The sequence below is a fragment of the Pagrus pagrus genome (assembly GCF_965226575.1).
Source record: "Pagrus pagrus genome assembly, chromosome: 19".
Classification (NCBI taxonomy): Eukaryota; Metazoa; Chordata; class Actinopteri; order Spariformes; family Sparidae; genus Pagrus; species Pagrus pagrus.
In genome coordinates this window covers 9,412,596-9,439,716 of record NC_140203.1, presented here as the reverse complement: position 1 = coordinate 9,439,716, position 27,121 = coordinate 9,412,596, and the positions used below count along the sequence as shown (strand labels likewise).

General features: G+C 42.2%; 1 protein-coding gene across 2 annotated transcripts in view; it reads left to right on the top strand.

The window, feature by feature from the left end:
* Window positions 1-23,092, top strand: part of LOC311275246 (carboxyl-terminal PDZ ligand of neuronal nitric oxide synthase protein) — a 51,244-nt gene extending 28,152 nt beyond the window's left edge. Inside the window, exons 6-11 of one of the 2 annotated variants that reach the window (XM_084383606.1) lie at window positions 1,185-1,326; window positions 2,493-2,653; window positions 6,281-6,436; window positions 8,250-8,454; window positions 10,374-10,695; window positions 20,835-23,092. In XM_084383606.1, the coding sequence (XP_084239732.1) occupies window positions 1,185-1,326; window positions 2,493-2,653; window positions 6,281-6,436; window positions 8,250-8,454; window positions 10,374-10,695; window positions 20,835-21,393 (1,545 nt within the window). In that variant the 3' untranslated portion in view covers window positions 21,394-23,092. Of the gene's footprint in view, window positions 1-1,184; window positions 1,327-2,492; window positions 2,654-6,280; window positions 6,437-8,249; window positions 8,455-10,373; window positions 10,696-17,057; window positions 17,190-20,834 lie in introns of those variants that run through there. The other variant, XM_084383607.1, reaches the window with a different exon arrangement.
* The last annotated feature ends 4,029 nt before the right edge of the window (window positions 23,093-27,121 follow it).

Below are 27,121 nucleotides of genomic sequence, written 5' to 3'. Positions count from 1 at the left end.
AGCTTACAGCTGTTTCGTCCTGCTTCCAGTCTTTCTGCTAAGTTAAGCAAAGCATCTCCCTGCTGTGACTTCGTATTTAATAGACGGGCCTGAGAGTGGCATCAATCCTCTCATCTCTGTCTTGGGGAGAAGATTAATAAGCATATTTCCCAAAATGTTCAATTATTCCCTCGACATCTAACCACAGATACAGGGATTGTATCATTACATAGCACTTTTATGGGGAAGAGGCTTCATGGCACAGCTTCAGTGCTGCCCTGTGTATCATCACCTGTGAGAGCTCCAGTTTAAAGAACTGGAAATGGACCTGTCAATCAGCAATGATAAGGGACAAACCCATCAAAGAGGAAGAAGAGATACAGCAGCTTCATCTTAACTCTAATGCAGCGATGAGACGTGTTTCTCATTTTCTCGTATTTAGAATAACCCGTGCATCTGACCACTCAAATTGCTGATGTCATTGCTCCCTTGTGTAAATCCTCCAGCTGTACACAGCAAGTGTTTTGTAAACTGTGGGACATACAGTCCTTCAGACTTGGTTGTGACTTGCTTCATTTTACTGTGTCCAGCCAGCTATGACTGAGGGTTTTTTGTATTCTGTGTTTTTCTTTTTTTTCTTTTTTCTTTAGGAATTAATTTCCCGTTAATGTCAGCTCAGTCAATCAATTTGGTTTAAAATTTTATCTTAAATTCAATTTCCAGCGGGCAGCTTATTTAATATCCTGTGGCTTACCACTGCAGATCCATAACCTGCAGTGAATACAGAATAGCTGCACCCAAGGACAAGCTGCATTTTTGAGACAAGCATCTCTTTACCTTTCCTCAGTCTAAGCTGCTCTGTTGTTCTGCCGTCTTGGCTCGGAGGCCTGTTATTATCAGTCGGTCTTAATGGGAATTGTTCCGCAGAAGCCTTATTATTAGTCTCTGAAACAGAAGTATTCATCTGCATGTAAAGGATGACTGAGGGTGTGATTATTTTCAGTCTGCTCGAAGACTACAGCAGGTGATTTCACTGTCTTAAAGCAGACAGGAGGAAGTGATCAGTGAAATTACGTGCGGTGGTGTTTGACGGAGTGAAAAGCCTGAAGGGCTCTGCTAACTGTTAAGTGCACCTCCTCGCTCCTCTTCTAAACACTGACCTTTTTATCTCAACCTCTCCACTCCCTGCTCTCTCTCCCTGTCAGACGCAGGCCATGCGTATTGTGCGGACGGTGGGTCAGGCCTTTGAGGTGTGCCATAAGCTCAGTCTGCAGCATGCTGAGCAGGATGCAGACGGACAGGCCGACGGAGAGAGTGACAAGTCCACAGAGGAGCCGAGCAGCCAAGGTGAGGCTTTCCTGACGGGATTTACTGTTATCTGCTATGCACAGTGTTGCCTTTGGAGAGGCCTTTCAAACACACGCAGACAAATACACATTTTGGGTTATTATATTGTGGCTAATTTTCGTGGGTTAGGGTACATGAGTGTGTAAAAAGTAAACAAAATACTACATTATTTTTAAAAAGGTATTTAAAGTTAGGAACAAACTCCTGAAAAGTCCCTGTGAACAGATTATTTGGCTTTATTTTCAGCAAACTTTGTGAGCCAGAGTCTGTTTGTACAGTTAAGTTTCTGTTTAGCAAACACCTGCTGCCTGTGTGAGTCTTCCAACTGTTAGAGAGCCAACAACTATTCATCAGCCAAACAGAAGAAACACAACACACAATCAAACTTCTTTGCTAACTTTTTCATGCTAGATTTTTAAAAGGTATTCTCTCTATTCTTTTTTCACTTCAGTTGGTCATAAGTAGCATTTTCAAGCACTTTATTTATTTATTCATTTATTTTGGTTAATGTGGGGTGTTGATGTTACATTAAGTTGCATTTTTACTGAAGAATAATGATACCAATTCTTCACAGAGAATTATTTTGGAAAACATGATGTTTATGAGCCTTCATTGTCCATGTCTCTCTCCTGAAGCTCGACCTCGCCCGTTTAGTTTGATTACACACCTCTTTATGGACTAAATCAAACCATCAAACATCACTAGCTCATTAATTAATCACAGTGATCAAACAGCGACGACACAGATGTCCGGTTACACTGAAATGTGAACAGATTGAAGGGACAACACCAAGATAATCTGGATTTGTGTGTTCTCTGAGGCCTCATGCTGCGATTATTTCATACGTGACGGAGGGCAACATCCCTGTAATTACAACCGTCACGTCATAAGACAATGCAGGAGGGTGATTGCCAGTGTTACCAGTAATGAGTGCAATTTGCACATTGAATGAATAGTTTTGTGGCACTGAGCTACAGTTGTGTGACAGACAGAGGAGAAAACACTGTGCATGTGCTTAAAATAGCACTAATTTATGGTTTAGTTGTGGAAATGAAGGCAGCCATGTTTGCACGCCTTTTAAAGACTCTTGCGCAGTAAGTTAACAAACATGAACCCCAGAGTTAATGGAAACGTTTTGCATCTTATCTTTGTGTGTTCACTCACAGGTCGTAAACTGACAGGAGCAGAGCAAGGGGAGGAAGAGGAGGACGGAAAACGAGGAGGAGAAGATCCTTCAACCGGCACCTCGCTGTGTGAAAAGGCAGTCAGTGAAATCCTGCAGAGTCTGGCTGAGCTGAACGTGGTGAAGCCCGGACAGACCATTATAGTAAGAGACTGCAGGATACACACACACACACACACACACACACACAGAAGAGAAGATTGCGAGTACATTGCACGGTGGTTGATATATGATTACTGTCTACAGTTGTTCTCTGTAGTATTTCAAAGGTCAAGTAATGGAGATGTTTAAAAGTCAAACTGCAGACATGAATCCTGCTCACCTCCTCTCCTCTTGTTCATTAAGAGGATTGAACATTTTTTGGACATTAAGTTTTTGTGGATTTGTGTTTCTTGTTGGCTGCGGTTGTTTGACATCACAAAGCTAGCACTGTTGTCATGGCCCCACAGCTTATGAATGCTGATACAGTGCATTTTTTTTTTTTTAGTTATTTACCAGTAAGACTAAAGCTGTCTGTCCCTTTACAACATTCAGAAATTGTGAGGACTCATCATGCTGCTAATACCTCTTTTCCACTTTGTGTGCCGTGGGAATGTGCACACTCGGCATTTACACCCGGGTCAATGGACTCTGTGGTAGACACAGGTTTTTATCATCTCGGCTCAGCTCGGCTTTGATCTAAACGTAAGACCCGGGTGAACGCGTGGAAATTCTTACGTATTTCCCACCGTGCACAATGCTGACGTGTTACCTACACATCTATAGACATTACTTCTGTTTCAGCAGCTGCTGAGTCATGGGCAGCTCTCACAAACTTGGTGATGTGTTCATCCTGCATTATGGAAAGGAGGGCGTTCCTTACATTACTCAAATCATGGGACAGAGCAAAGCAACAGCGTTGGTACCTCAACTGATCAAATGCCTGTGTGATTTTTGGCAGTCATAGCAACCATTTTTTAATGAAAGGTAGTAAAAAGAAATGAAAATATGAAGTCAAGCTAAAATCACTTGTGTCTGACTAATGATTAGTTGTCTGAACATGCTGCCTCTTACAGAGTCACAGACTTTATGAGCAAGCAGGAGTGCACATTTATTGAGAAATCATAGGGACCGTCTTTAAAGGTGAGGAGGTGAGGTCTGCCAAAAAATGTTGCGAGAAAATGTGAGATTTGTTGCTAGGGACACTTTTAAAAAAGAGTCATAAAAACTGCTAAATCTGGAGGTAAAATTGCCAAGTTGGCAACACGAGCAGTTTGTGATTCATGTGGTATTACAAACTAGCTCACCCCCGCAGAGACACTGTACAATACCAAAAGTTCACGGCCCACGATTGGCTGTACTTTGTAAACTGTACTTTTTAATAAGTTCAGTTTGACCAAATCAGCACACACCAAGGCTTCAGCCGACAGCCTTTGTGTTCAGTAAGCACTCCTGTATTTTCTGTCATGTCAAGGGCAGCCTCACATTCACAAACTCGCATCATGAACACCACATTCTCACGACAGGTCGTTTCCGTCACAGTTGGAGTGAATTCTCCTCTTTATGACTGACACAGATTACAGCTTTCTTTACTCCAGACTGCTTCTGGCTTCATAGCTGCGGGACTTATCCTCTGCCTTGATTCACTGCTTTTGCTTTAGTGGTGTTTGATGCTATTATCTAGGCATAGTGCTGCCAAATGGCTCATTGAACTAAGGAAGTAGAGTATAGTGCTCTGTCATCTACTGCAGTACCTGACCAGATCATTGATCTGCAGCTCTGAGTTGGCAGCGGAGACTAGGGAGGAAATAACCTGGTCACTCTTGCATGAGGTACAAAGACCACATTTTTGTTTCTCCACGTTTGAGATTTGGCATACTTTAATTCCTCGTGAAGTTAGGAGCTGAAGATCATCTATTATATTTTGTGACAGGATGAGTAGATGCAAACATGCAGGCTTTGGTGTGTCAGGATGTGTTCCTTTGAATTTGTCACCAGAGCGAGTGTGGTACAGCTGTGTTCATGCTGCTAAAAGAGGGAGAGAAAGAGGGAGAGAGTGGGGAAACCTGAATATTCCTGCTGGCTCTGAAAAGGGGGACACCTAATCCCAAAACCCAGTCCGTTCCCTTTGATTTCTGAGAAACGCCACCATAATCCCACAGAGGGGTTCACCAACATCTGCTCTATGGAGATAAGCAAGGAGCGCGGGAGGGAAAAGAGAGATGGAGGTAGGAACAATGAGTGATCAGGATACCGGGGGGAAAAATAAGGGCCAAACAATATAGACTCCACAAGAAGAGTGGACAAAATAACAGAAACACCTCTAAAACCATCTGAGGTGTTGAATCGACAATTTTTCAAACCAATTAAAGGACCTTAAAACCTATTTTCCTCGCTCTGCTTTTTACTATATTAACAATTCGAACCTAAAGTATATTAGCACAAAGATTAGAACAGTTTGAGTTGTTTCACATGTGTGTGTTTGCTTTCCGTCTCAGCTCCTCTCGGCGGGTGGGGGTCTGTTTGAAAAAGGTGATGTCACATAGATCCCTGCACCAATTACGGTTGAGCAACATTCAAGTTGAAGTCTGGTGACAGTTGGTGGCTTGTTTGTTTTTGTTTTCAGGCTCCTGTCAATTAAATCAGATCAAACCACACACACACACACACACACACACACACACACAGTCCTAATGAAGCTGTTTATCTGAGTTTTTGAGTGATAAACACTTCATAACAAGGACAAATGTTTTTGTTTTCTTTTTATGGTGAAGTTTTCCAGAGCCTGTAATCTGCTCGTTGCTTTGTTTGTGTTGTCTGTAAAAGGAGAGTAAAGCCTAATTTAACAACTTTTAATTGCTTTTGTAAAAGCAACATTTAGCTCCCCACCAGTGTGAGGCAAAAATGTGTTGCGGCAATATGGAAAATCTGCATGCAACGGGAACCGATGCAAATTATCCTCGGTACCATGTTCCATTTTCGTCTAGTTTAGCGTGTGTTTTGCAGTGTTTATAACTTGCAGCAATTGTTGATAATGATCCGAAATAGAAATTAAGAGTGCCAAATTAAATTGCACTTTCTTTTCACACTTATTTCTAAAGTGTCCCTGAGGCAGAAGCCAGCCTCCCTTTGAATGTGCTGAACTTACAGTGTACTACTTCGCCCTCTAGCGGTGTGATGTAGGAGTTACATTAAACTGTGTAGCACTGTGCCAAGTCATTTTACATGACAAGTAGTGCAGTTATACAAACATGAATTTTTTGTGTTTATGTACAACTTAAGCACCCAAAATCCATCTGTCTTGGTCAGTCCCTCCAATATGAGAGAAGGGGATGAAGTGAAAAGCTGTTCCTGCTTCTCCAGGAAACATTTCTCTGCAAATTCACCTCAAAATCCACTGAGAAATGGAGGCTGTGAGAGATAAATGGAGACAGAGGGGAAAGATTGGTATGGTGTGATAATGAGCTTGGAGATGATTTGAGCTCTAGTGAGGAGCTACAGTCGGGCTCCGGGGGCTCCAGATCAGTGGGTCACAGTCCTGGTCTCATGGACGCGGAGGACTGGGTGGTTTCCATCCTACTGGTTCGTTAATTGCATTCATCTGGTGTCTGAGGTCTAAAAATAGCGCCGATTATGTAGAAAGGCTGAAAACCTGCAGCAGTGTGGGCCAGCATTGAAGTCCATTGTGTTTTTGATGGTTTTTGTGGGTACAGGCTTAAAGTATGTTGTTTTTCCTACTATTTTCCTTCAATTAATATAATGTTGTTTATTGTTTATCCGTGTGTTTGTCAGGACTTGGATCGGAGGTCCCTCTTCACTGTGACATCCCAAGGCGTTTCTCCCAGCAGCCCTTGCTCTCTCACTCCACTGGCATCACAGCACTACCTGCAGCTCCTCCAGCAGCAGCTGCAGCAGCAGCAGCAGCACACACAGGTGGCCGTCGCACAGGTAGGAAGAGGACACAGGAGATCATACACAGTGTGCAGGTTGTACTGAAGACACATTATGACTACAGTTGAACCCCCTACTGTGTTACAACTACAATACAAGCTCAGATTTAAGATTTTGAGTCCTTGAAATCCTTAAAAATATACATAAATACACATGGGTTTTTGAAAGTGCTTGAAATGTTTTATTTTGTGTCAGAAGAGATGTTTTTTTCTGCATGTGCCATCACGGTAACACAGAGAAGAAGTTCAGACGTTCAAGCCTCTCCGTCTCTGTTATTGTTGTCTTTGAGGTTCTGTAAAGCCTGCTAGTCTCATTATACAAATACTGAGTGTTGTAACAGTAAGTCATTTTGATCCGCATCGGAAACTATGCTGCGTTGGGTCCTTGAACTTGATTTTAAGAGGACGTTGGAACACTTGTTGTTTTTGTTTCACCACAAGTCTGAAACTTAAGGATGTTTAATTTGCAATGATGTATGACAAAGACAAGAAGCAAATCTAGTCATGTCAGAACTTAAAACTCAAGAAGTTACTGACAATTTGTGGCATTTACTCACTATTGTTACTACATATTTACACATTCCACTAAATGAGTAATTGTTTCGGCTCCAGTCAGTTTGGTTACACTATAAATACACAAACATTTATTATATACTGTATATATAATTAAGTTCCCTTAGGCAATTTTCAAATCAATCTCTCTTGTGGAAAAGGGAACCAAATAATCAATATTGTATAAATTAAACCTGATGGTCACCTGTTGTCTGTAAAAGCCAGTTGCATGTACCATTTATTTTTACTCTGACTTCAGTCTCAGGAGCCTGAGCCTGCCAGATCCTGACTCACTTTGTGGATTTAGCTCATCCAGCATGGCATGAATTATTAACTATTATTTGGCTTATTCAGTCTGTTACAAAGCTTCGTATCTATTTCAGTCAGCTAGGAGACCGGGGGTAAAAATGAGACAAACATTACATTTTTGATGTAGTTTTGTCATGAAGTTCTGACAGGTTGTACTTTTTTTTTCATCTGTGAAAAAAATGGAGAGAAGTTTTTGCATTTGGTGGAAAAAAACAAAACAAAACAAAACCCTATTAAGAACATGGTGTAGGATGTAGGTTTCTTTCTGTTTTGAAAAAAAAAAGGTACTTGAATTATCCTGGCGAAACCTTTTCTTCACCTGTTATTAAGTCATGAACACAGGTCAGAGAACAATTTAGATTAGACTTAGATAATGGATCAAAAGATTTGTTCTGTAGAATAGAGACCTTTTGGAGGTGAACTTCATTTTTGCAACCATATCATGGCTCGCTGATTCAAGTGTCAGTCTGTTATTCACGGTACAGTCCCAGTAATCTGTGTTATTAACCTCATGAGACCACAATGTTGTCTCTGTACTGTATGTCTTTTACTGCTGCTGTACAACTAGGGGGCAGCACCAACACAGTAATGGAAGGACAGTCAGAGCAGCATTATTAAACGGAAGTGGTGCTGAGACAAAAATGCATTTGCAACAAAGCATCTCAAGTGTGATGATCAAGCCTTATGTTTATAGCAGCATCTGAGCAACAGAAATAAATATTTTACTTTAGTATTTCATGTCTGATCCAGTTGATAGTCCTGCAGTAGCAAAAATCAACCTGGAAGTTTATTATCTACCTAAATAGTCATCCCATCATCACTTTGAGGCATGAGACAGAAAAAAAAGGGAATTCAACGACGCACTTTAATGTATCTATGTTTTGCATATGAGTCGAATCAGAAATGTTGACACACAAACAAACACACCTTGCCCTTTGTTTCCACTCCAGGTGCAGCTGCTGAAGGATCAGATGGCAGCAGAGACCGCTGCTCGTTTGGAGGCCCAGGCCCGTGTCCACCAGCTGCTGCTGCAGAACAGGGACTTGCTGCAGCACCTGGCACTGCTCGTGCAGCAGCTGAAAGAGCTGGAGGCCCGCTCCCCAAAAACAACACTAGCAGAGCAGCCACAACAGGAGCCTCAAGCTAACGGGCACAGTAAGTGACTGGTGGGAACAGTGTAATCCCTCAGATGATCTCATGTCAGGTCAGGTTCCCCGTGTGCTGCAGTCCTTGTCAGCGCTCACTCCCCTGTTGGCAAGGAGATGTTCCAGTCATTCATGACACAAGCCATGATCCCTCACTGGCTTCCTGCCTGGAAACATGGTCAGGTGTGTTTGATAGGACAGAAACACAGCTGCAGGCAATTGAACCCCATCCGCAGGTGAACACAAGTTTTCCCTATGTGCCACCTGGGTGTCCTGTAATTGAGCTTTTTGCTTTGATCTGTGCCGAGGAGAGAACTTACTCCTCTCTCCGGGTGCAAAACTAATTTAAGGTTTTCTTGTAGGTGATCATGACGGGATGTTTAAATGTTGAAGATGTCCAGATCACAGCATCAAAGGACTAGTCACATCTAATTAGGACTAGGCAAAATCCCAGACATTTTAATGATGACAAGGAAAGAGTGCGAGTTAATGCTCAAACATGTTTTCTGGTCATTTTGATAGAATCTTAATTTTACAAAAGCATAAACAATCACACTTTTCAGTTCATGTAGCTACTTTCAGATGTTATTGTCCGGATGAGACCAAATGATGCTTTCCAGTCAGAGTTAGAGGCCAGAATTTCCTTGTAAAAGTTTCCAACTTCTGACCTGACATTCGAGGAACAGTCAGGGATCACCAAAGTCTGTAGGGTTCATCCTCTGGGCACCATGAATATCTGCACAAAAACCCATCCAATAATCTTTGAGATATTTTTTCAGCCTGGTTCTGAACCAACAGACTGTAGTTACAATCCATAAATCCACACAGCTAACATGACCCATACAAATATATAAACAGAAAATACTTTATTTTCTACCTTTTAAGTGTAATCTGCAAAAGAATGAAGAAATGAAAGCACAACATATCACACTCAAGCCAGGACACATTAAAACACATTTACACAGAAACGGGTTCGGAGCTACATTAAAAGGAGCTCCAGGTACTCATATTTTAGGACTGAATCAGAAGAAAAATATTAAAGATATAGATACATAAATATTTATGGTAAAATTATTAATATATAGTTAAATTAAGTTGTTAGACAGTACCTTTTGTAAAGGTAGAATCAATGAGCAGTTGCAGTGGACTGCTTTAGATTTTACAGGTGTACCTAATAAAATGAACCCTGAGTGTACATGAAAGTGAATTTGCAGCTGTAGTTGTGTCAGTTACAGAAATTATTCCAGAATGGGATTACTCCCAATTAATTTAACACTTTTACATAAGCAGAGGGCCCTGCATCGACGGCACGTTTACTCTGTGTAACACAATGTGTGTAAACAACAGATTTTATACACAATAGCATCTCCATAATAAAGTAATAACAGATTATGTAATCAGAGTGGATTTGAAGGCGTTCTGTCAGCATTATCTCATACTCACAGACTCTGTGAGCATTTTACAGTGTTTACAGCCTTTATTTTGGTTCTCGCTCACACACACTCACACTCACACTCACACTTTGTCCCAAGAGAGGATTTTTGGCGGAGGGTGTTTTGTATTTAGAGCGGTCAGTTTTGCCAAAATAATAATGAATAACCTCACACAGACACACACACACACACACACACACACACACACAGAGTGGACAGAGCTGTGTGGGATTTGTGTTGTAGTTTATTTGTAGTTGTTGAAAATGACACATCATGTTTCATGCTTGTATTAATCATGTTAGTCCCTCTGATTGAAAATGCTAATCTTGCTAATCTGAGACATGGTGGACCTAAGTGCTGCTCTGGCACAGTGCCAGCTCCTCCTTTCTGTAATGAGAATCAACACTCAGAGAGATTTTAGAAAACGGAAACAAAGAAAAAGCCAACAGGTTGTGTTCAAATCTTCTTGACTTATTTTTTGTGTTTTCGATTCCAGGTGGCTCTGAGTCGTCAGTTTCTCCATCAGCAAAGTCTCTGTCTCTGAATCTGAAGAATCAACTCAACCAGACCCTGGACCAGCTCATCACCTCCACACCCGCATGGCCAGTCCAAACCTCACCCCTCTCCCCCTCCCAAGTGGATTGCGCCGAGTCCTACCTGAACCTGCTCAACCTGGAGAACAGCACCAAACCAGACGCCTCAGTCAACGGAGACCTGGACCCCTTCATCAGGGCCAACGGGATGGCGGACCACAAGGAGAACTCGTGCAATGAGATTGTCCCGTTCACGTTGAGGAACTCTGCCAGCATGGATGAAAAGTAAGAAATAATGCGATACACTCACTTGCTTTCTGACTGAGAGTTGCCACTCTCATGCCTCAGCATTCGGTCTCTATATCGACAGATTTACAGACCAGGAAGTATAATGTTGCCATGGAGTCAGATGGTGAACTGTGGGCCCCATATTTTTAGCCTGTATTTGTTTACATTTTTGGCAGATTGGCACCATTAAAAATATGCCGAATTAGTCATTAGCAGTTCCTGTTCGTGTTGCACCCATGGATGTACAGACAACTAGTACTCGATTACATTGATCCCGAATAAAACTTAAAAACGTGATTATTCTTAGGCAAGTCCTGCAATTCTACGTAGAGTCTGTTTTCTGTGATTTCTAAGCAGATGAGTGGGCGCATAAGTCACCACGAAAACTAATAATATGTATATTATCAATTATCAGGGCCGATACTATCTGTGTCTGTGTTATTTGTGTCCTATTGCAAATAACTTTAGTTAATTTAAAAATGTGCTACATCGGCTCTGATGCAGCATCCTTACTCTCTCTGTGGTCTCACTCAGTAGAGAAAACATGAAACACATATTTTTTTAGATTCAGTGTGACTTAGACTTTTCCAGGATATCATTATCTCCATGTCCATCATTGTTATGTAGCTCCAAATGTTGGTAAGCATGACTAATCAACAGGCCAAACACAGCACCTCTGACTGTCCTGACACCCGTCCGTGTTGTCACGCCTCACAGTTTGAAACCCTCCGGAAACAGGTGAAAAACAGCTAGCCCGGCTCTGTTGAAAGGTAACAAAATAAAATAAGATATCTTGTTTGTTTATTCTGAACCAAAACTTAAAAAACTTTTTTTTTTTAAAAAGGCAAATCAGCGTCTTACTGGGTTATTCTGCCAGACTATTTCTTGCCTCTGAGCAGCAGTAGCCAGGCGGCCAGCGGCAACGAGGAAGGTAATGATCCGAGCCGAGAAATAGTTTTACACATCACGGCCCGTAAAACAGCGAATTGTCACTTAAAACGTGTCGATTAGTAACACTTTTTTGTTAACTGAATACAGAGCTGTGCTGGCTCTTTCCCCCTGATTCCAATGCTAAGCTAAGCTTGCTACAGCTTCACACTTAATGGGTACACAGAAGCGTGATATCGCTCTTCTCGTCTAACTCTCTGCCAGAAAAGCAAATATTTCCCACTATTCCTTTAACGTGCATACACATTCCTGATGTTGTACCAAGTCAGTTTGTGTTTGAAGTAACAGGGCTGCACAGCGACATACACAGCCTTTTAGCTTTTAGTGTTATTAGGGGAGAACAGCTCAACTCAGCAGAAACAGCCTCCAGCTAATGAAAGTGTGACTGTAATCAGGGGATTACAGAACACAGGGAGAAAAGGGTTCGGGTTAGACAAACAAAGAAGGGATCAGGTTTGAGTTTGAAAGAGGGACTCAGAGACGCCTGTGAGAGAGAATGAGATTTAAGAAAAAACACGTCAGCTTTAACTCGGTGTTTCTGTTCCATGAAATAACTGGAGGAGCGAGCGAGTCAAGACACTAAACGGAATCATTTTCTTTTGGAATAATTTATGATGAATGTGTTTTTGCTTTCCAGAGATGTTTGAGCTTCTATTTCTCGCCGTCTCGCACATTTTACCTCGTGGAGTGCTCTTTTGCACTTCTTGACTTAGAGTCTGAATGCTCTTCATGCAGCTCAGTGGTACACAAGCAGCTCTTACCTTGAATGCATACATGGAGCCACGGCATGTAATTACTTTTTAATGAGCTTTTTAATGAGCTTTTAATCTCCTTAAAGCCATCACAAAGACCAGCTATAGTAAAAAAAAAAAAAAATACAATAAAACACTCCATACATGAGATCAAGCAGAGCTCTTGAGCAGGACAAACTCTTTAGTCGTTTTCCTTTTATCCCCTTCCTTCACTCTCTCATCCTCTCTCTTAAATTGTCTCCCCTCCTGCTGCTTCTCTCCCTGAAAGTGATCCATGGTGAAATGCCCAGAGGAGTGTTAAAGTTGTTTTCAAAACAGACGAGGAGAAAAAAGTCGTTGGAAGTGTGTATTTGGCGTGCTCGTGCATTCTGTTGTTCGGAACGTCTGCTTTGTTTTGTGTGCGCTCGTCTGAGCTCCCTCCAGCCAGACTCACATCCTGTGGTTTCCTGCAGCACAGACTCCCAGCCAATCCCAGCTCCCATCCCTTCACAACCTGAAACTCTACCCACGACATATGCCATTTTTTTTCCCTCTTTTGCTTGAACATGTGGGGGGAAAAAAAATTAAGGAAACACTAAACTTCAGATCTTTTCCAAAGAGAGGCATCTGTTACTGTACGTTTCCATCTGAACGTTAGTTTCATCTGGCAGTACGCCGGACTGAAACCCCCCTTCTCTTCTCTGTATTTGTAATTATGTAACAAGCGGCATCTCTTTTTCTGTCTGCCTCTCTTCCTCCTGGGCTTTTCTATTGTCTGTCTCAAAGGCTTGAGAAAAGATGTCGAAATATACCACCCCAGACTCATTGTGCTCTTCTTCTTGAAAGTGACTTTCCCCTTTCTGCCATCCTCCCCCTCTTTTATTGCTGTTTTGTTTGGCTCCTCTCCTGAGTGACATCATCTTTATGTAAATAGATATCATAAAATCTTATGCTGGGGTTTATACTCAAATGGCATATAAAATAATGAAAAGTCGGGTTATTGCTGCAACAGAGAAATGGGCAGCGACTATGCAAACGAGTACTGAAGCACAGGAAAAATAAAGAAAAAAAGAGATGGAAACTTCAGCTCCTCTGTGTTATTGTGTTCCCCCGCCAAACTCCTTTGCATTACCTCTGGCGCAGTCGGACTCCTATACCAGCCCTCCCCCCATCGCACGGCAAATTTTACTGCCTCCATTTGCTTTTGTTTTCTGGATTTCCACGGCGAATCAATGTTTACAGCCTGAGTGGCTTTATTTTATGTCCTGCAAACTAGCAGACGGATACTCCTCCGCCACCCTCTCTCTTCCCGTCTCTCCTCTTCCTCCTCTTTTTCTTCGTCCTGCCTAAAGCCAACCTCCCCCTGGGTCCAGGCCTGGTCATGCAGAGCAATGGAATCTGTTCACTTGTACTGTACATTATAACGGCAATTTAGCTTTAAATCACGCAGGCGTTATCTCCCAACATGGATCATATCCATGCGTGCTCTCCAGCTGGCCCACTGACTCGAGTACTGTATGATCACTGCATATGGTATGTTGGCATACCAACATTATATATGAGCATGTAGTGAGTCACACTTTACACAACAAAGAGAGAAGTGGAAGTAGGATCAAAACAGGATGTAATAGTATTCTTAAAATACACTTAGTGGGCAAAACATTGCACCCTGTTATTTGCAACTTTTCGAGTCATCCACCTCTTCATCTGAAAAACACGAAAACAAGAGTCAACAGCCACGTCACGTTACAATCCGCTCACATATGGTCAAGAAAAAAGCGAGTAATACATGTAAATTGCTTCAAATTGTTACATAGAGCCCCGTGAAGGACAACCAACGTTACTAGAATTCATCCTGAGGGGGACATAAATGTGCAAACCAAATTTCAGGGCAGTCCATTCAATAGTTGTTGAGAAATTTCACTCAAAACTGCAAATGAAAACCTGGTGGTGGCATTACAGGAAAACTGAGGAAATCACAGAAGTCATTAGTATACATCATGTGGGTAACATGAATATCTGTACATAGTTTCGTAACAATCTATCTGCTCGCTGTTGAGATATCTCCAGACGAACATTGAGATCCCTCAAGCCATGCATCATGCCCACACAGAGCGCAAACACACACATGGCGACGAGCTTATATGAACACTCAACTATACGTGAATCACAAGTGAGTCATGCTTTCCTCTGGCATGGTATAGACTCCCCTCTTTCACACTCTGACCGTATATGTTGCATAATCACATCTCCTGGCCTGACCTGGAGATCTTCCCTCCACCTCTGTCATTTTTCTTCTTTCCCTCTTCATCATTAGCACCGTCCTCTACGCTGCACCAGCAGCCTCGTTGGCCACTAATTTCATTTCAGAGATGTGATCAGACTGTAATGGACGATGTTTGCAGGCGTTTGGCTGCAGCCGATCCTGTCAGCTGGATTTACACACTTGTTGTTCAGAGATAGAAAGTCTTCTTCAGAGATTCATTTGTGTTCTCCGACTCACGTGAGGCTGAATGTGATATCAGAAGAGCCGGGAAGTCACTGAGTAATATCTGACAGATGCTCTTTCGAATATAATTGCTTAAAGTTTTGCAGACACTTAGCGGTTCCCGTCACACTCTTGAAGACTCTCTTCGCCACCTACATGCTTAAACATCCCACACAATCATCCCACACACTCTCAGATTGGTGTTGCGTGTTCATTTCTTTACTAGAGAAAGACGCTTTTAAAAAGCCACAGAGTCCCTTCTTTGAGTTTAAACCTCCTACTGTGTACTGGATTTGACTGGGAACCATTCCTTTCAGAGACGTGACTAAATAGGAAGTTGGAAATGTTTCCCTTTTGTCTCCACCTGTTGATCTGCAGAGCTCCTACTGGGTGTTTTTGAAATCAGAAAGTGTTGCTAAAATGTGCTTCGGTCCTCTTTGGTGAATGGTGATGCAAAAAAAACATGCTGTGCCTATGAGTCATCTGTATTACCGACACAGTGGGCGTTCGTTTTAACTTCTAAAACACCTTTGCTGTTTTGGTCTCTATATTGATTTTCATGTGACCTTTAATTGTGAAACAAAAAGTGAAAACTTTAAACCATCACAGTGGTGGTTCTGACTCCAGGATACCCATTGTTTGGCCTTCATTTTAGGGTAAAATAACAGTAACTTGCAAAGCTTTTTAACCCATCACATTGTTTCTGTATGTTCAGTTACCTCTGATAATTTGTAAAAGTCCCATTAATTCTGTCAATAGACAGAGTTCGCTCAGTCACAGTTCAGTGGCCTTGATAGGTATCAAACTCCCCCAGCTGAATCATCGGGACAAAAGATTAACAATTATGCAAAAATACAGTGTTTTTTTTTATTCATAAGGGCATTCACTGCATTTTAGTAGTCTTTGAATACACCCAAAGAGACGTCGACTAGTCAAATAATCCCAGGAGATATTTTTCATCAAATAAAAATGATAAATTCTCATCAAAAACATGTCAAATACAACCAGTAAAGGGTTAACTAATGTAGGCAGGACCAACCTGCGGGGGTGGTAGAACAGTAGGGTGACCAGATCCCAACAAACCAAATGTGGGACAAATATTTTCTGTGGTACAATGTGAAACACTTCAACAATTTTTTATATAACATCCAGTTACTTTAAAAAAATAAACATTTCTGTCCTGCCCTTTAGCTATGAACATGTGCTTTGCCCTTTGGTTGATTCAGAAGAAACTGCTTTTGCTGGTAACCCACCACAGGAGTGTTTTGTTCTTTTTTGCAATCTCCGAGTGTGGAAAATGTGACAAACTAACCAACTACCTGCTGACCTGTATCGTTGTGATGCACGGTGTGTTCAGTGCTAGTTATTTCAGGTGCTGTTACCAGTCTTGCTTTCCAACAAAACACATCTCAGTGAAGACAGCCTTCACTGTTTCATGGATAAAAGCCAGATTTTAGGAAAGCTTGTCAAAAGCCTCTGTCCTGCACAGTGGGTTGACTATTGAAAATATAGCCCAACCAGTATATGAAAGAAATGAAATAATCAGCCGATATTTGTTTTCCTCTTTTAAAAGGTTAGGGTAATTTGTAGTATATTGACCTATATATATCATTCAGATATGTTTATATATAATGTCGGCATCAGCCCCAAAAATAAACACAAGGTGAGAAATAGATTACATTTTGAATCTGCTACTGCTTTGATTTTTGCTTACAGCTGGCTTTTTTTGCCTCCATGCCAACGATAGCCGTGACCAGAGGCTTTATATTTTGGGTTGTCCGTCCTTCCATGTCCATCCGTCCCATTCTTGGAAATGCGATAACTCAAGAACACCTTGGGAGAATTTCTTCAAATTTGGCAAATAACATCCAATTGGACCCAAGGATGAACCGATTAGATTTTGGTGGTCAAAAGTCAAGGTCATTGTGAGTTCACAAAACAAAATTTTTTGGTGACCGTAACGTAGACTCCGACGTCCTTCGTGTTTCCATTTTGGTAACGTTGAGGTTATCAATAAAAGAACAATTTTGAATTGGGTGAAACATTTCTGAAACCAGCAGCTCCTCTCACAGTTACATTGCTGTCTTACAACTGGCTGCTCCGAAGTTGGAAATGTTCAAATTCAACAGAATGCAGCTTTACAGTAGCTCCCTGATCGGCTGTAGTCTAACTGTTGCCTCTCTTTGGTACAGGTGTGAGGACCCTCTGCTGCTCTTCCTCTTCCTCCTCTAACCATCCCTCATTTCCCCAGTCAGTCTGCTCAAACAAACAAACTGAACCCCAGATTAACACCCAACGAGCTCATGCGTTCCATCGTCCCGTCCCTCATCCCCGTCCCTCTCATCGTTTGCTGCACCAGCCTGCCTCTCCCTGGGAGCCTGGGGTGCTCTCTGCCACTGCCCCCTTCCTCTCCTCTTCCTCCTCCTCTTCTTCTCCTCTCTGCCCCTTCTCCTCCCTTTATGTGAGTATTATTCATGACTACCAGCATGTAGAACCAGTGTCTGTGGCACAAGCATGGGACGAGGCATGTGGTGGGTGAACAGTGTGGGTGGCTCGTGTGTCGGTCTCACCAGTGATTTCTCTGCTAATGACTGCATAATGACCTCCATTTACATGCGGATGTGGTCCTGCAAATTCATAACCACATTAGCATCAAGCTGATCAGTAGTCGCACACGTCTTATGCATGGTAGCGCTGTCTGTGCTTTCTTTTCCACCCTTTTGCTGGACTTGTTTTGTCCAGGGTGCTTTTTCCGAAATAGACCAAATGTTCTTGTCAAGATCTGGTATTATCTTGTCAGCCCAGGTTCCACCTGAACGGTAAAGCTGTCAGAGCAGCGGCAAAAGAAAAGTACATCTTGATGTACCTGTCTTATACTCACTGTGTTACACTGACGTTTATATTTATGTTTGTGCGAGTGTTTGTGGGTTTTTGTCACGTGCATGTCACCAAATCACTGCCCTCCAAGTGGAGAATGTTAATAAGCCCAGCCTCGGCAGAGCAGCAGAGTCCCACATACTATACTGTTTGGAGCCAATACTGATATTAGAAAGTTTAAAGTTACGATCTCAATATATTGGCCACTACATTTTTTGCAATGATCCCTTAATCGTAGTTATGAAATACTACTGGGGTCAGAATATTTAATTTTACAGTTTAACAGTAAACTTTATTGTATAAAATGTCACTTGAACAGTAAACTTCGCTCAGAATTTACTAATCAGAAATTACCCCGAGCATCTTAATCTGCTCTATAATGACTAAATTAAAAAGGTCTGATGTCGGCGCATATCAGGGGACATATACGCTGATAACAATATATCTGAGGGGCTGTTATCGGCTGATATTATCAACCAACTGATATATTATTTTTGGCTTATTTAACAAAATTAGTCTTGAAATAAAATAAAAGGTTATTGAATTCCTACATCAGATCAGAATAGAATTGTATTCAACAAACCTGATTAAAGGTTGTCCACACCAAGAGCAATAACTATAACAGTAACGATAACTACATAGATAGTTTTAAAAGTCTTTTTTAACTCAAGTGGATGGCGGAGTCCACACCACAACTATAAGGACAACGAAAGGGGTATGAACTATACTATAGAAGGATAGAAATCTTCTAAATCTTCTTAAGCAGTCATAGGAAATACTGTATATGTGATCAACCTCGGATAGATTCAGATAGGAATAAATGTGGGCTCTAGGCAACGTAAAATCAGCCTTTTCTAGTCACCTGGAGTCATCTAATATCTATTATTGTACAGGTCTGAAGAACATTTTGCTCTTTGAAGGTTAAAATTTGGCACAAAGGTTTGTCATAGACAACAGCAGGTAGGCTGAATGAGTCTAGAGCGATGAATGGTGAGTTAAAGGTGAAATAATAAAGCAAGAGGTAGAAAAATGGGAAGAAAAGACACAGCGGGAGGAGACGGGGACAGAGAAGAGGAGCGCTGAGTCAACGGTATGATAACGAGTCCAGGGAGGCAGACAGCTCCTTGATCCAGCTGCAGATTCATCTTCAAAACTTGGCAGCACAAACATTCACATTCAAAACTAACAACGCAAGAAACCAGAGCCGAATCCAACTTGAAACTGGACCGTTTTCAAGTAGCCAAGGGTTTAATTTTAGCACCATGTGGGCCACTCTGTCACTTTGTCACATTACTGATGTAATTTCCTCAAATTAAACAAAACCTTCTTCCCACACAAAGATTTGTTGTTTGCAAGGCTGTAAATGGGAGCAGGGACAACACTAGAAGATACACACAGATTTACAGCATAGCAACTTAGAGATAAACCCAGGCAACCAGATTGCAGTTTAAGAAGATATTTAATGGGGACGCACAATAATATTGGTACCTCATCGGTATCCACCAGAGGAATAAATAAACATTTCTCCCAGTATGATAGGCCGTAAAACGACAAAGAAAGATAAAATCAGCAAATATACATCTCTTGTGGCAGCCAAGTCCATCAAAACAGAATTAATGCCAACCAATGATAAAATAAACATGGACATGGAAAATTATTCAAAGTGATTTATTTGTCGTTAAAAATCACAGGGTTGCATAACAAAATAAAAGTTTGTGACTCCTTCATGCTACACAGACATATCACATATATACAGTTATTTATATACATAAACGTAGTGCATTTTTTGTATTAGTGTCAGGGTACATGTAGTAGTAGCAACAAGGTGGGGATGGATGTGGTTGACATCTTCGTATTGATCTGGAAAACACTGTATGTCCAGTTTCACTGTGTGAGCTCCAAGCACCAATGACTTAAAACACAGAGACCACCATCTTGTCCCACTGAAGTGTAAAGTAATTATGAGTTGTCTGGAACGCAGCATAAATACCAGGTTTTATGTCAATCTATCCAATATTTTCCAATTCCAGCATCCGGCTTGCTTAAAGTAAAGTCAGCTAAACGCCAAAGTCAGTTTGCTTCATCCGGTGGTAACCATGATTGTATTTATAAAAAATCAAGGCAATCCCTTCAATAGTTATTGAGATATTTCAGTGACTAACCAACCACACCACCATCCCTTTTGCCATCGCACTACAACAATAAAAGCTGATGATACCCCTCGTGACATCGGTATCTTTTGAGTTTATATTGAGCTTAACCAAACATCGCTGTATTTGCGTCTCCATTTGTTAGCAGGGGAAACAGTGGATAATTAAGTCTGGAGATGGTTTCCCTGCACCATTACCAGAGGTCTGTCATTACTGTAGCAGCAACACCGACCTTGTATGAAAGCAGAGACAGTAAATACATCAGCAAGTTCATTACCCAGACCAGATTCAGCCACAGACCGGATTTCACAGGGGAACGAAGTTAGCAGCCACCAGTACAGTGCAGGTGGGAGGAGTCGGGGAGGAAGCGAGGCTCGTTAGCGGGTGTGTGTCAGGAGGACTCATTTTCAGAGAATGACTGTGTGTGGTTGTGCGCTCTGGTGCATTTCTGTGGTACAATCAGAGACACTGCAGTGGAGCTATTTCTGGTGCGTGTACGGGGAGGGGGGGGGAAGCCTGCAGCTCTCTCCTCGCCTCTTTACCCCCCACTCTTTTTTCTTCGGCTTTCTTTTCTTTCCCCGTCTCTGTATTTTCTCAGCAGGGTAGCTGTGGGATGTAGATAAGTCCCCAGACCCCAGGCAGCCAGAGAAAGAGAGGGAGTTACTGTCTCGTCTAGTAACGGCTAGCGTCATAGTACGCTCAGGTTAATGGGGTATAATGTGACTGATGGAGAGGAAAACCGGCTTGAGGCTTATTCTCATACACCTGCTTGGTACAGAGAGATGATCGTGCTGAATCTGAATTAGCAAATTGAAATGACAATGAAAATGTCCTCATGGATGCACAGCACATCTTTTTATCAATAAAAGCTGGTGAAGGGGATAAAATAAACAAATAAAGGCTTTTTGTCGCTAACCAGTGCCTCTGTTCTCTCCCTGGCAGGTATAAACAGACGATCCCCAAACTCGACCCCCCTCCGCCCTCCATGAACCGCAAGCGGGCCAGCAGGACCTTGTCTCCGGGGTCGGACGTCCCAGCTGTGTCAGAGGTCACCGGCTCTAACGACGTGGCCCCCAGCCGCAGCAGCAGCCTCTCGTTCCCAGACATCACCCCCAGCTCCTTGTCGTCGGCCGACTTCCACTCGCTCAGCAACGGCGAGAGCAGCTCCTGCTCGGCCAGCGAGGACTCTGGCGTGCGCTCCGAGACCAAGTCCCTGCTGTCGCCGCTGCGCGATGACGACGACCTCTTTGGGGACCGCGGGACGTTTCTAACGGCCTCCAGCGGCTGTGACAGTCCCCTGGAGGAGAGATGCGAGGCGATTCTCTCTCCCTCCAAGTCGTTTCCCGCCGAGCCCCTCGCCCTCGTCTCACATTCGGACACCTTTGAGCACCCACTGCCCTTCTCCTCTCCCATGAATGATACCTGCCTTCACATCAGTTTCTCTGAGGATGAGCTGCTGGAGAGCAGCCAGGAGGACCCTAACGTCCCACAGCGGAGTTAGGGGGATGAGCTGACGGGCCCCTGGAGACCTTTCACCATGTCCTTCAATCAGCTTTTTAATGCAATACTTCCTGTCAGACCCTCCTATGTTTGCACTGGGCTCCATTTCAGGACCTTTAATTATCTCGTCCACTTGTGACACAATACAGACATAGAATAGTTACTGAAGAATAATCTATCGTATAAATTATTAGCCAGATTTAGTATTTTTGTAATGAAATTAATGATCTAATTTACTTTGTAGTGACTAGAATGTTAAGCAGAATACATGTAGCAGTTCTTGCACTGTTAAGGTCACGCGTAATTTACCGTAGAACTCAAAGCCAGCGAGGGAACACATTTTATTTTTGCTAGTAGTCGACATTACACGTTGTTTTGTATGATGCTTCACTGTGGCGCAAAACTACTGTGGGATATATGAATTTCTGCAGGTTTTATTCACGATGATCATGCAAACGTTGGTGATGTTGGGAAGAGCCTCGCAGTCTGTAAAGCACCTGACTGGATGATGAGTGGAGAGAAAAGAACAAGAAAGTCAGATAAAGGAAAACAGGAGAACGAAAATGAGCAGATGTAGTTTGGGTGTGTGCACATCCATTTGTGGCCGTGTAGTATGTTTTTTATTAGCACGGCTGAGTGGGTTATAGAACGTTTTGTGCTACTTGTATTTGGGTTTTTCAGACTTGTAGGTCTTAAAGCAGCGCTGGCAAATTGCATTGATTCAGTTGATAGCACGGCTGTAATCCCTCAAAGTAAAGGAATTACCACATTGACCTAAAATATGTTAGTTTTGAGAAAAGGTAATGGAAGAGAGCAAAGTCGACACAATGAGCCGATGGCAGTAAAAGCTTTGGATTGCACCTGTCTGAGTGGGTAGTCTGTTATAAAATGAACTCAATGGAAAGATAATTGGGGGATTTGGAACGCTTGGCAGATGGATTTTCTACGATCTGTCTGAAATCTTGAATAACCAGCAAATGGGTTTCATTTCGAGCTCTCGGGACAGATCGACATTGTATATACATGGAGCTTAATCTAAACATTGGGAATATTGTTTTAGTGTCATCCATCTCTTTTTTTCACCTTAAAGTGATGGTACAGTGTCATGTTGTAATGTGAATGGTGTCTCTGTCACATCCAGTGACAAGTCAGTGGAGAAAATGATTAAATCGACAATGAAAAAAATTTTTTGTTGCCGCCCTAGAACTGAATATGAAGCTTTCAAGATAAGATATTACAATACCAAATACCTTGATGGTATCACAGAATATTAACCCAAACCTGATTTTTGATCAATAATCATCAGTAACATGGATATACAGTAATGACTTACTGGTTAAAGGGAAGTATTAGAACAAGTAGAGCATTCTGATAAGTTCAGAAAATGTACACCACTTTAATGTAATGCAGCCATTAAAACCAGGAAAAGACACTTGCAGCATGTCATACATTACTGGTTTAATAATAAAGGTTACCGGTGTAACAGTTGACAGGTAGAAGTAACAGTAAATGGAAGCGAGAGGAAAAGCAGCCGAGGTGTGAGGAGAGGGGTGGTGATAAGGTGCAGGTGTGAAATGCCCACGGGCGGAGCTTTTAACACCCGGAGACGAGGCTTTTCTCAGCATCACGCGTGGCAGGGAGGTATGACAGCAATAACGTGTGGAAGAAAAAAATAAAGAGGAATAGCTGAAGAACTTCAACACTTAACTGTCTTCTTTTCTACATTTTCTTATCCAGAGTGTGTTTGTGTTACATGCAGAAAACGACAAGACCAGTCTCTTGATTATGGGCGACTGCACACGAAAATGGTTTGTGTATGTAGTCATTCAAAGGAGCCGTGGCTCACTTTACTGCTTAAATGACCCTGTCGCTGCATGCGTCTTTTGTTGATACACGCCTTCTCTGTAATTTCCCATCGCTGCAGCTCTGTACACATAATTTCATCCACTGACTGACGTGGATGCACTTTAAGTGGCATTCGCATGTAGTGTTCAAACAGGTGAAGCAGTGGAAAATCATAACAAGCAGCTCACAGCTGGGTTTAAACCGCTGAGTAACAATGCAACCACAGGGCCACTGTTCGCTTCATTTCTTCAGTTTGAAAGGGAACAAGCTCTGCCCTTTTACTCTGCACTAATTATGTCTCCTTACATTCACATTTGGCATTAAAAAGCCATGTCTGTCAAACTTTTTCCCACATGCATAACATTTTAGAGGCTTGTTGACACTTTCGGTCACTTTCTCTGAGTGGTTTTGCTCCCGAGGTGCCTTTTCTTTAAGGTGAGCTGTTTCCTCTGTTGCCCCCGAGCCTACAAAGCTCGCCTCTGCAGCGTATACACCGTCGCTTCGAAAGGCATGAGCAGTTGACTGACAGGCTTAATGTGTTCAGGGTGTCGGTGGGTTGCAGTAATGAGAATGGAGGCAAAAAGGAAGTCCTTCAGCGTTAAGGTGTTCGAGCTGTTATTTCCCCTGAACCTCTCTGATCTCTGGAGAACAAACACCACCTCTGCTACAGGCTGAACAAGAGAATTGATGAAGCGTGTGTTGTGTTTTATTTCTGGCACAGGATTTCTTCCTGTGTGCCCTCGCGCCCTCTTTCAACTCGGAGTTCCCCAACTGGCCGATCAATAATCCAGGATGTCTGCGCTGCTCAGGATCGCAGGAGCGACTCCCTCTTCTCTTGTTCTCGCTCTCCAGAGACGAGGCCTCCACCTGAGCCTGTTCAATACCAGACTGCATCTGATCAGCGATCAATCCGACGTGCCTCTGAAGAGCTAGATTGCAGCTTGACGTCAGCTGTGGCCACGGTCCTTTATGTGCCAATTAATGCTGCTGAAAAGTCATTAGTCTGTGAATAGACAGGAGTGAGTTCAAAGCTTTGTGTTGATGATCAGACAATTGGTTTATTGGATGCCTTTAACAGCTGCCAGTGGTAATGAAGATAAATGAGCTGATTAGGTGTAACTTTTCAAAATTATTCAAAAATGCTTGAGCGCCCCTTTTTTTTTTTTTTGCAGTCGGCATTTTTACATGATTTTAAATTAAGAAAAAAAAGACATTAAACAACCGATAACACATTTTGGGGGATGGGGAGAAATCATCGGCACAGCAGGCTACCTCATAATTAAACCTAATTGATTATCTGGTTATCATAAAGGGATCTTTCAGAAACAGGGGTAACATCAAGTAAAAAGAAGAGAAGACGCCACTGAGGTCAGGCCGTCGGTCATCTTTCATTTAAATGCAAATTTGTAATGTCGAAAGTTCCCCACTATATGCCAAATCATTGCAGGACCATGATTATTAATTAACATACTGTATCTGTTTTTCTTTCCACAACCAAGACTACGAGCTGGTAACAGTTTTTCATCCTAGTGTTTGATAAGAGCCTAAAGGCGTGGCTGCATCATGTAGAGCAATAATGTAGAGGAGGTGTGACTGCCAGTGCATACTGTCTGGGGGTCTGCTTGAGAGGAACTTCAATATCCAGTTGCAGAGTGTGGTACTCAAATGCAGAGTTTTCCAATCAGCCTAATGGGTGAGATTGTATTAAATGCTAAGCTAATGTCAACAAACAGCCTCCTGATGAAGCTGCTGTTATTTTCAAGGTGTGCGAAGTCTGAGTGGAGGGCAGTGGATGAGTATAGATGTATGAAATTGTCAATGTTGAGTCGAACCAACCCAAAATATGAGCGTGGCAGCAATGTTTCCACCCTAAAGTGTCTAAAAAGAGCCTTAAGATGTGGATGAATTATTTGGCAAAACAGATTTTGGGTAATAAACACATGGGAAAAACGGACACTACATTTTTTTACACAAAGAAAGAAAGAACTTAATGTATGATACATGCCGAATTTACAAGAAAGGCCAAATACTTGCAAAATTTAGCGATTTTGTAAGGGAGTCTGGGGAATTTCTCTCCCTCTCTCTCTTGTTTAGGAGAACACTGTTTTGCTCTGACGCTCCAGACATTTTCTCTGTATGACAAAACTTCACACAACTTTCCATTGGTTTGAGGGTGGGTAGAAGTTTCAGTTTTGGGTGAACTTATCCTTTAAACCAAACACATATGCTTCAGACATCTCTTTCCGGCCCTACCCAGCTAGAGTCCTTTCTCACTATGTCATAGCTTTATTAGGAAGACAGTCACCTCAGATATGTAAACACTGGTGTCAGGCAGACTGATGAAGCTGGGAATAGGAGGAAACCGAGGTGGGACTGTGGAGACATGCAGCTGCTCACACATTTGTCTTTTAAAAAGCCTTACACAACGAACAGCTTACATCTTCAGTGAGACATTTAAATTTTGATGACTTATTATCTCCTCTTCTTACACTTGGTACTGCCGCTGCTCATTGTCGTTGCGCACACAAATACACAGTTTGTCTCTTCTCTGTTTGCAATTTCTTTTTATTAGCTTGTAGCAAAGTCAATACCAGGATAGACAGGCGTAAAGGGTGCTTGTTGAAAGAGCCTGTGAAGCACCTCGGAGAGGGGGCTTGAGGTGAGCGGCGTCTGGAGTCGGGCCCTGGAGGAGACACAATACCCCCTGGGTTCAAACCATTTCATTTCCACAAAAATGTATTCCTCTGCGGTCAAGTGGAGGAGAAGTAATACTTAGAGTATCCACGCACAACTTTTACAACCTGCCGGAAAGGGTCAGCCGCAGTCTGAAAGCCAAGAAGCTCTTGTTTGCACTCTGAGATCTAATACCAGCCGGCCTTTTTAAAAATCTAAATATAGTTTGTGATGACAAGACTGAAAAGTGATGTTTGCTTTTTATTTTTTTTAAGCTAAAGGGAGTTGTCCAAAGAAAGAAACACTAGCTCAGTGTGCTCATTTAAGAGCCCTGCAGGAGATGTTGCTTCAGAGCTGCTGCTTGGCTCGTTCGCCGCTTGGCTTTTGAGGCCAAGAGAGAAAGTTTAGGAGGCGGTTTGTAGTGTGGGAGGTTCCCGTTCGCTCGCAAAGATTCCAGTTTTAGTATGTTGATGTAAATTACACCTGTAACACAGCAGCAATCCAGTCTGGTCAACTAATCCAAAATGAATAGTTTGACATTTCAGGAACTATTCACTTTCTTGAAGAGCGTTGGATAAGAAGATCGATAGAGCTCTCATATATGTCAGCTAAATGAAGTTACAACTGGCAGCCCGTTCAGCTCAGTGCAAAGACAGCCGCTCAAGTAAAATAAAAATCTTTTAATATCAAGCAAAACCATTGGCACATTTGTTCGTTGTCTCCTGGTGTTGATTTAAGAAAGCACAAAATACATTAATCTTTTACTTCCCACTGTTCCCCACACGTATGACCGACCATATGTCGACTGTGAAAGCAGCTTATCACTTCCTATATTTATCTTTCTTGTTAGGTGGCGACCTCTAGTGGCTGTAGTAATTGTTAAAGCAGCAAAGGAGGAAGTGAGGTGAAGTAAAGAGTGAGACAGTAAACGTCAACAGTGAGTTATTTTAACGTACTAATGTAGTTGTGACGTCAGATATGTTAAGTCTATCTAATCTAGCTATTTTAAGCCAAAACACGTTTTCCTAACCTTTATCAAGCAGCTTTCTTCCCTAAACCTAATGTAACTGCAAGTGTACTAAGTGTAAATTAGTATATTTTGGTTTAAGTTTGACATTTTGGAAAATACTCCAATAGTCCACATATGAGGCCACAGCCAGGAGATGGTTTGCTGCATTTAGCACAAGGACTCCAGGAGGTAAATGCACCCG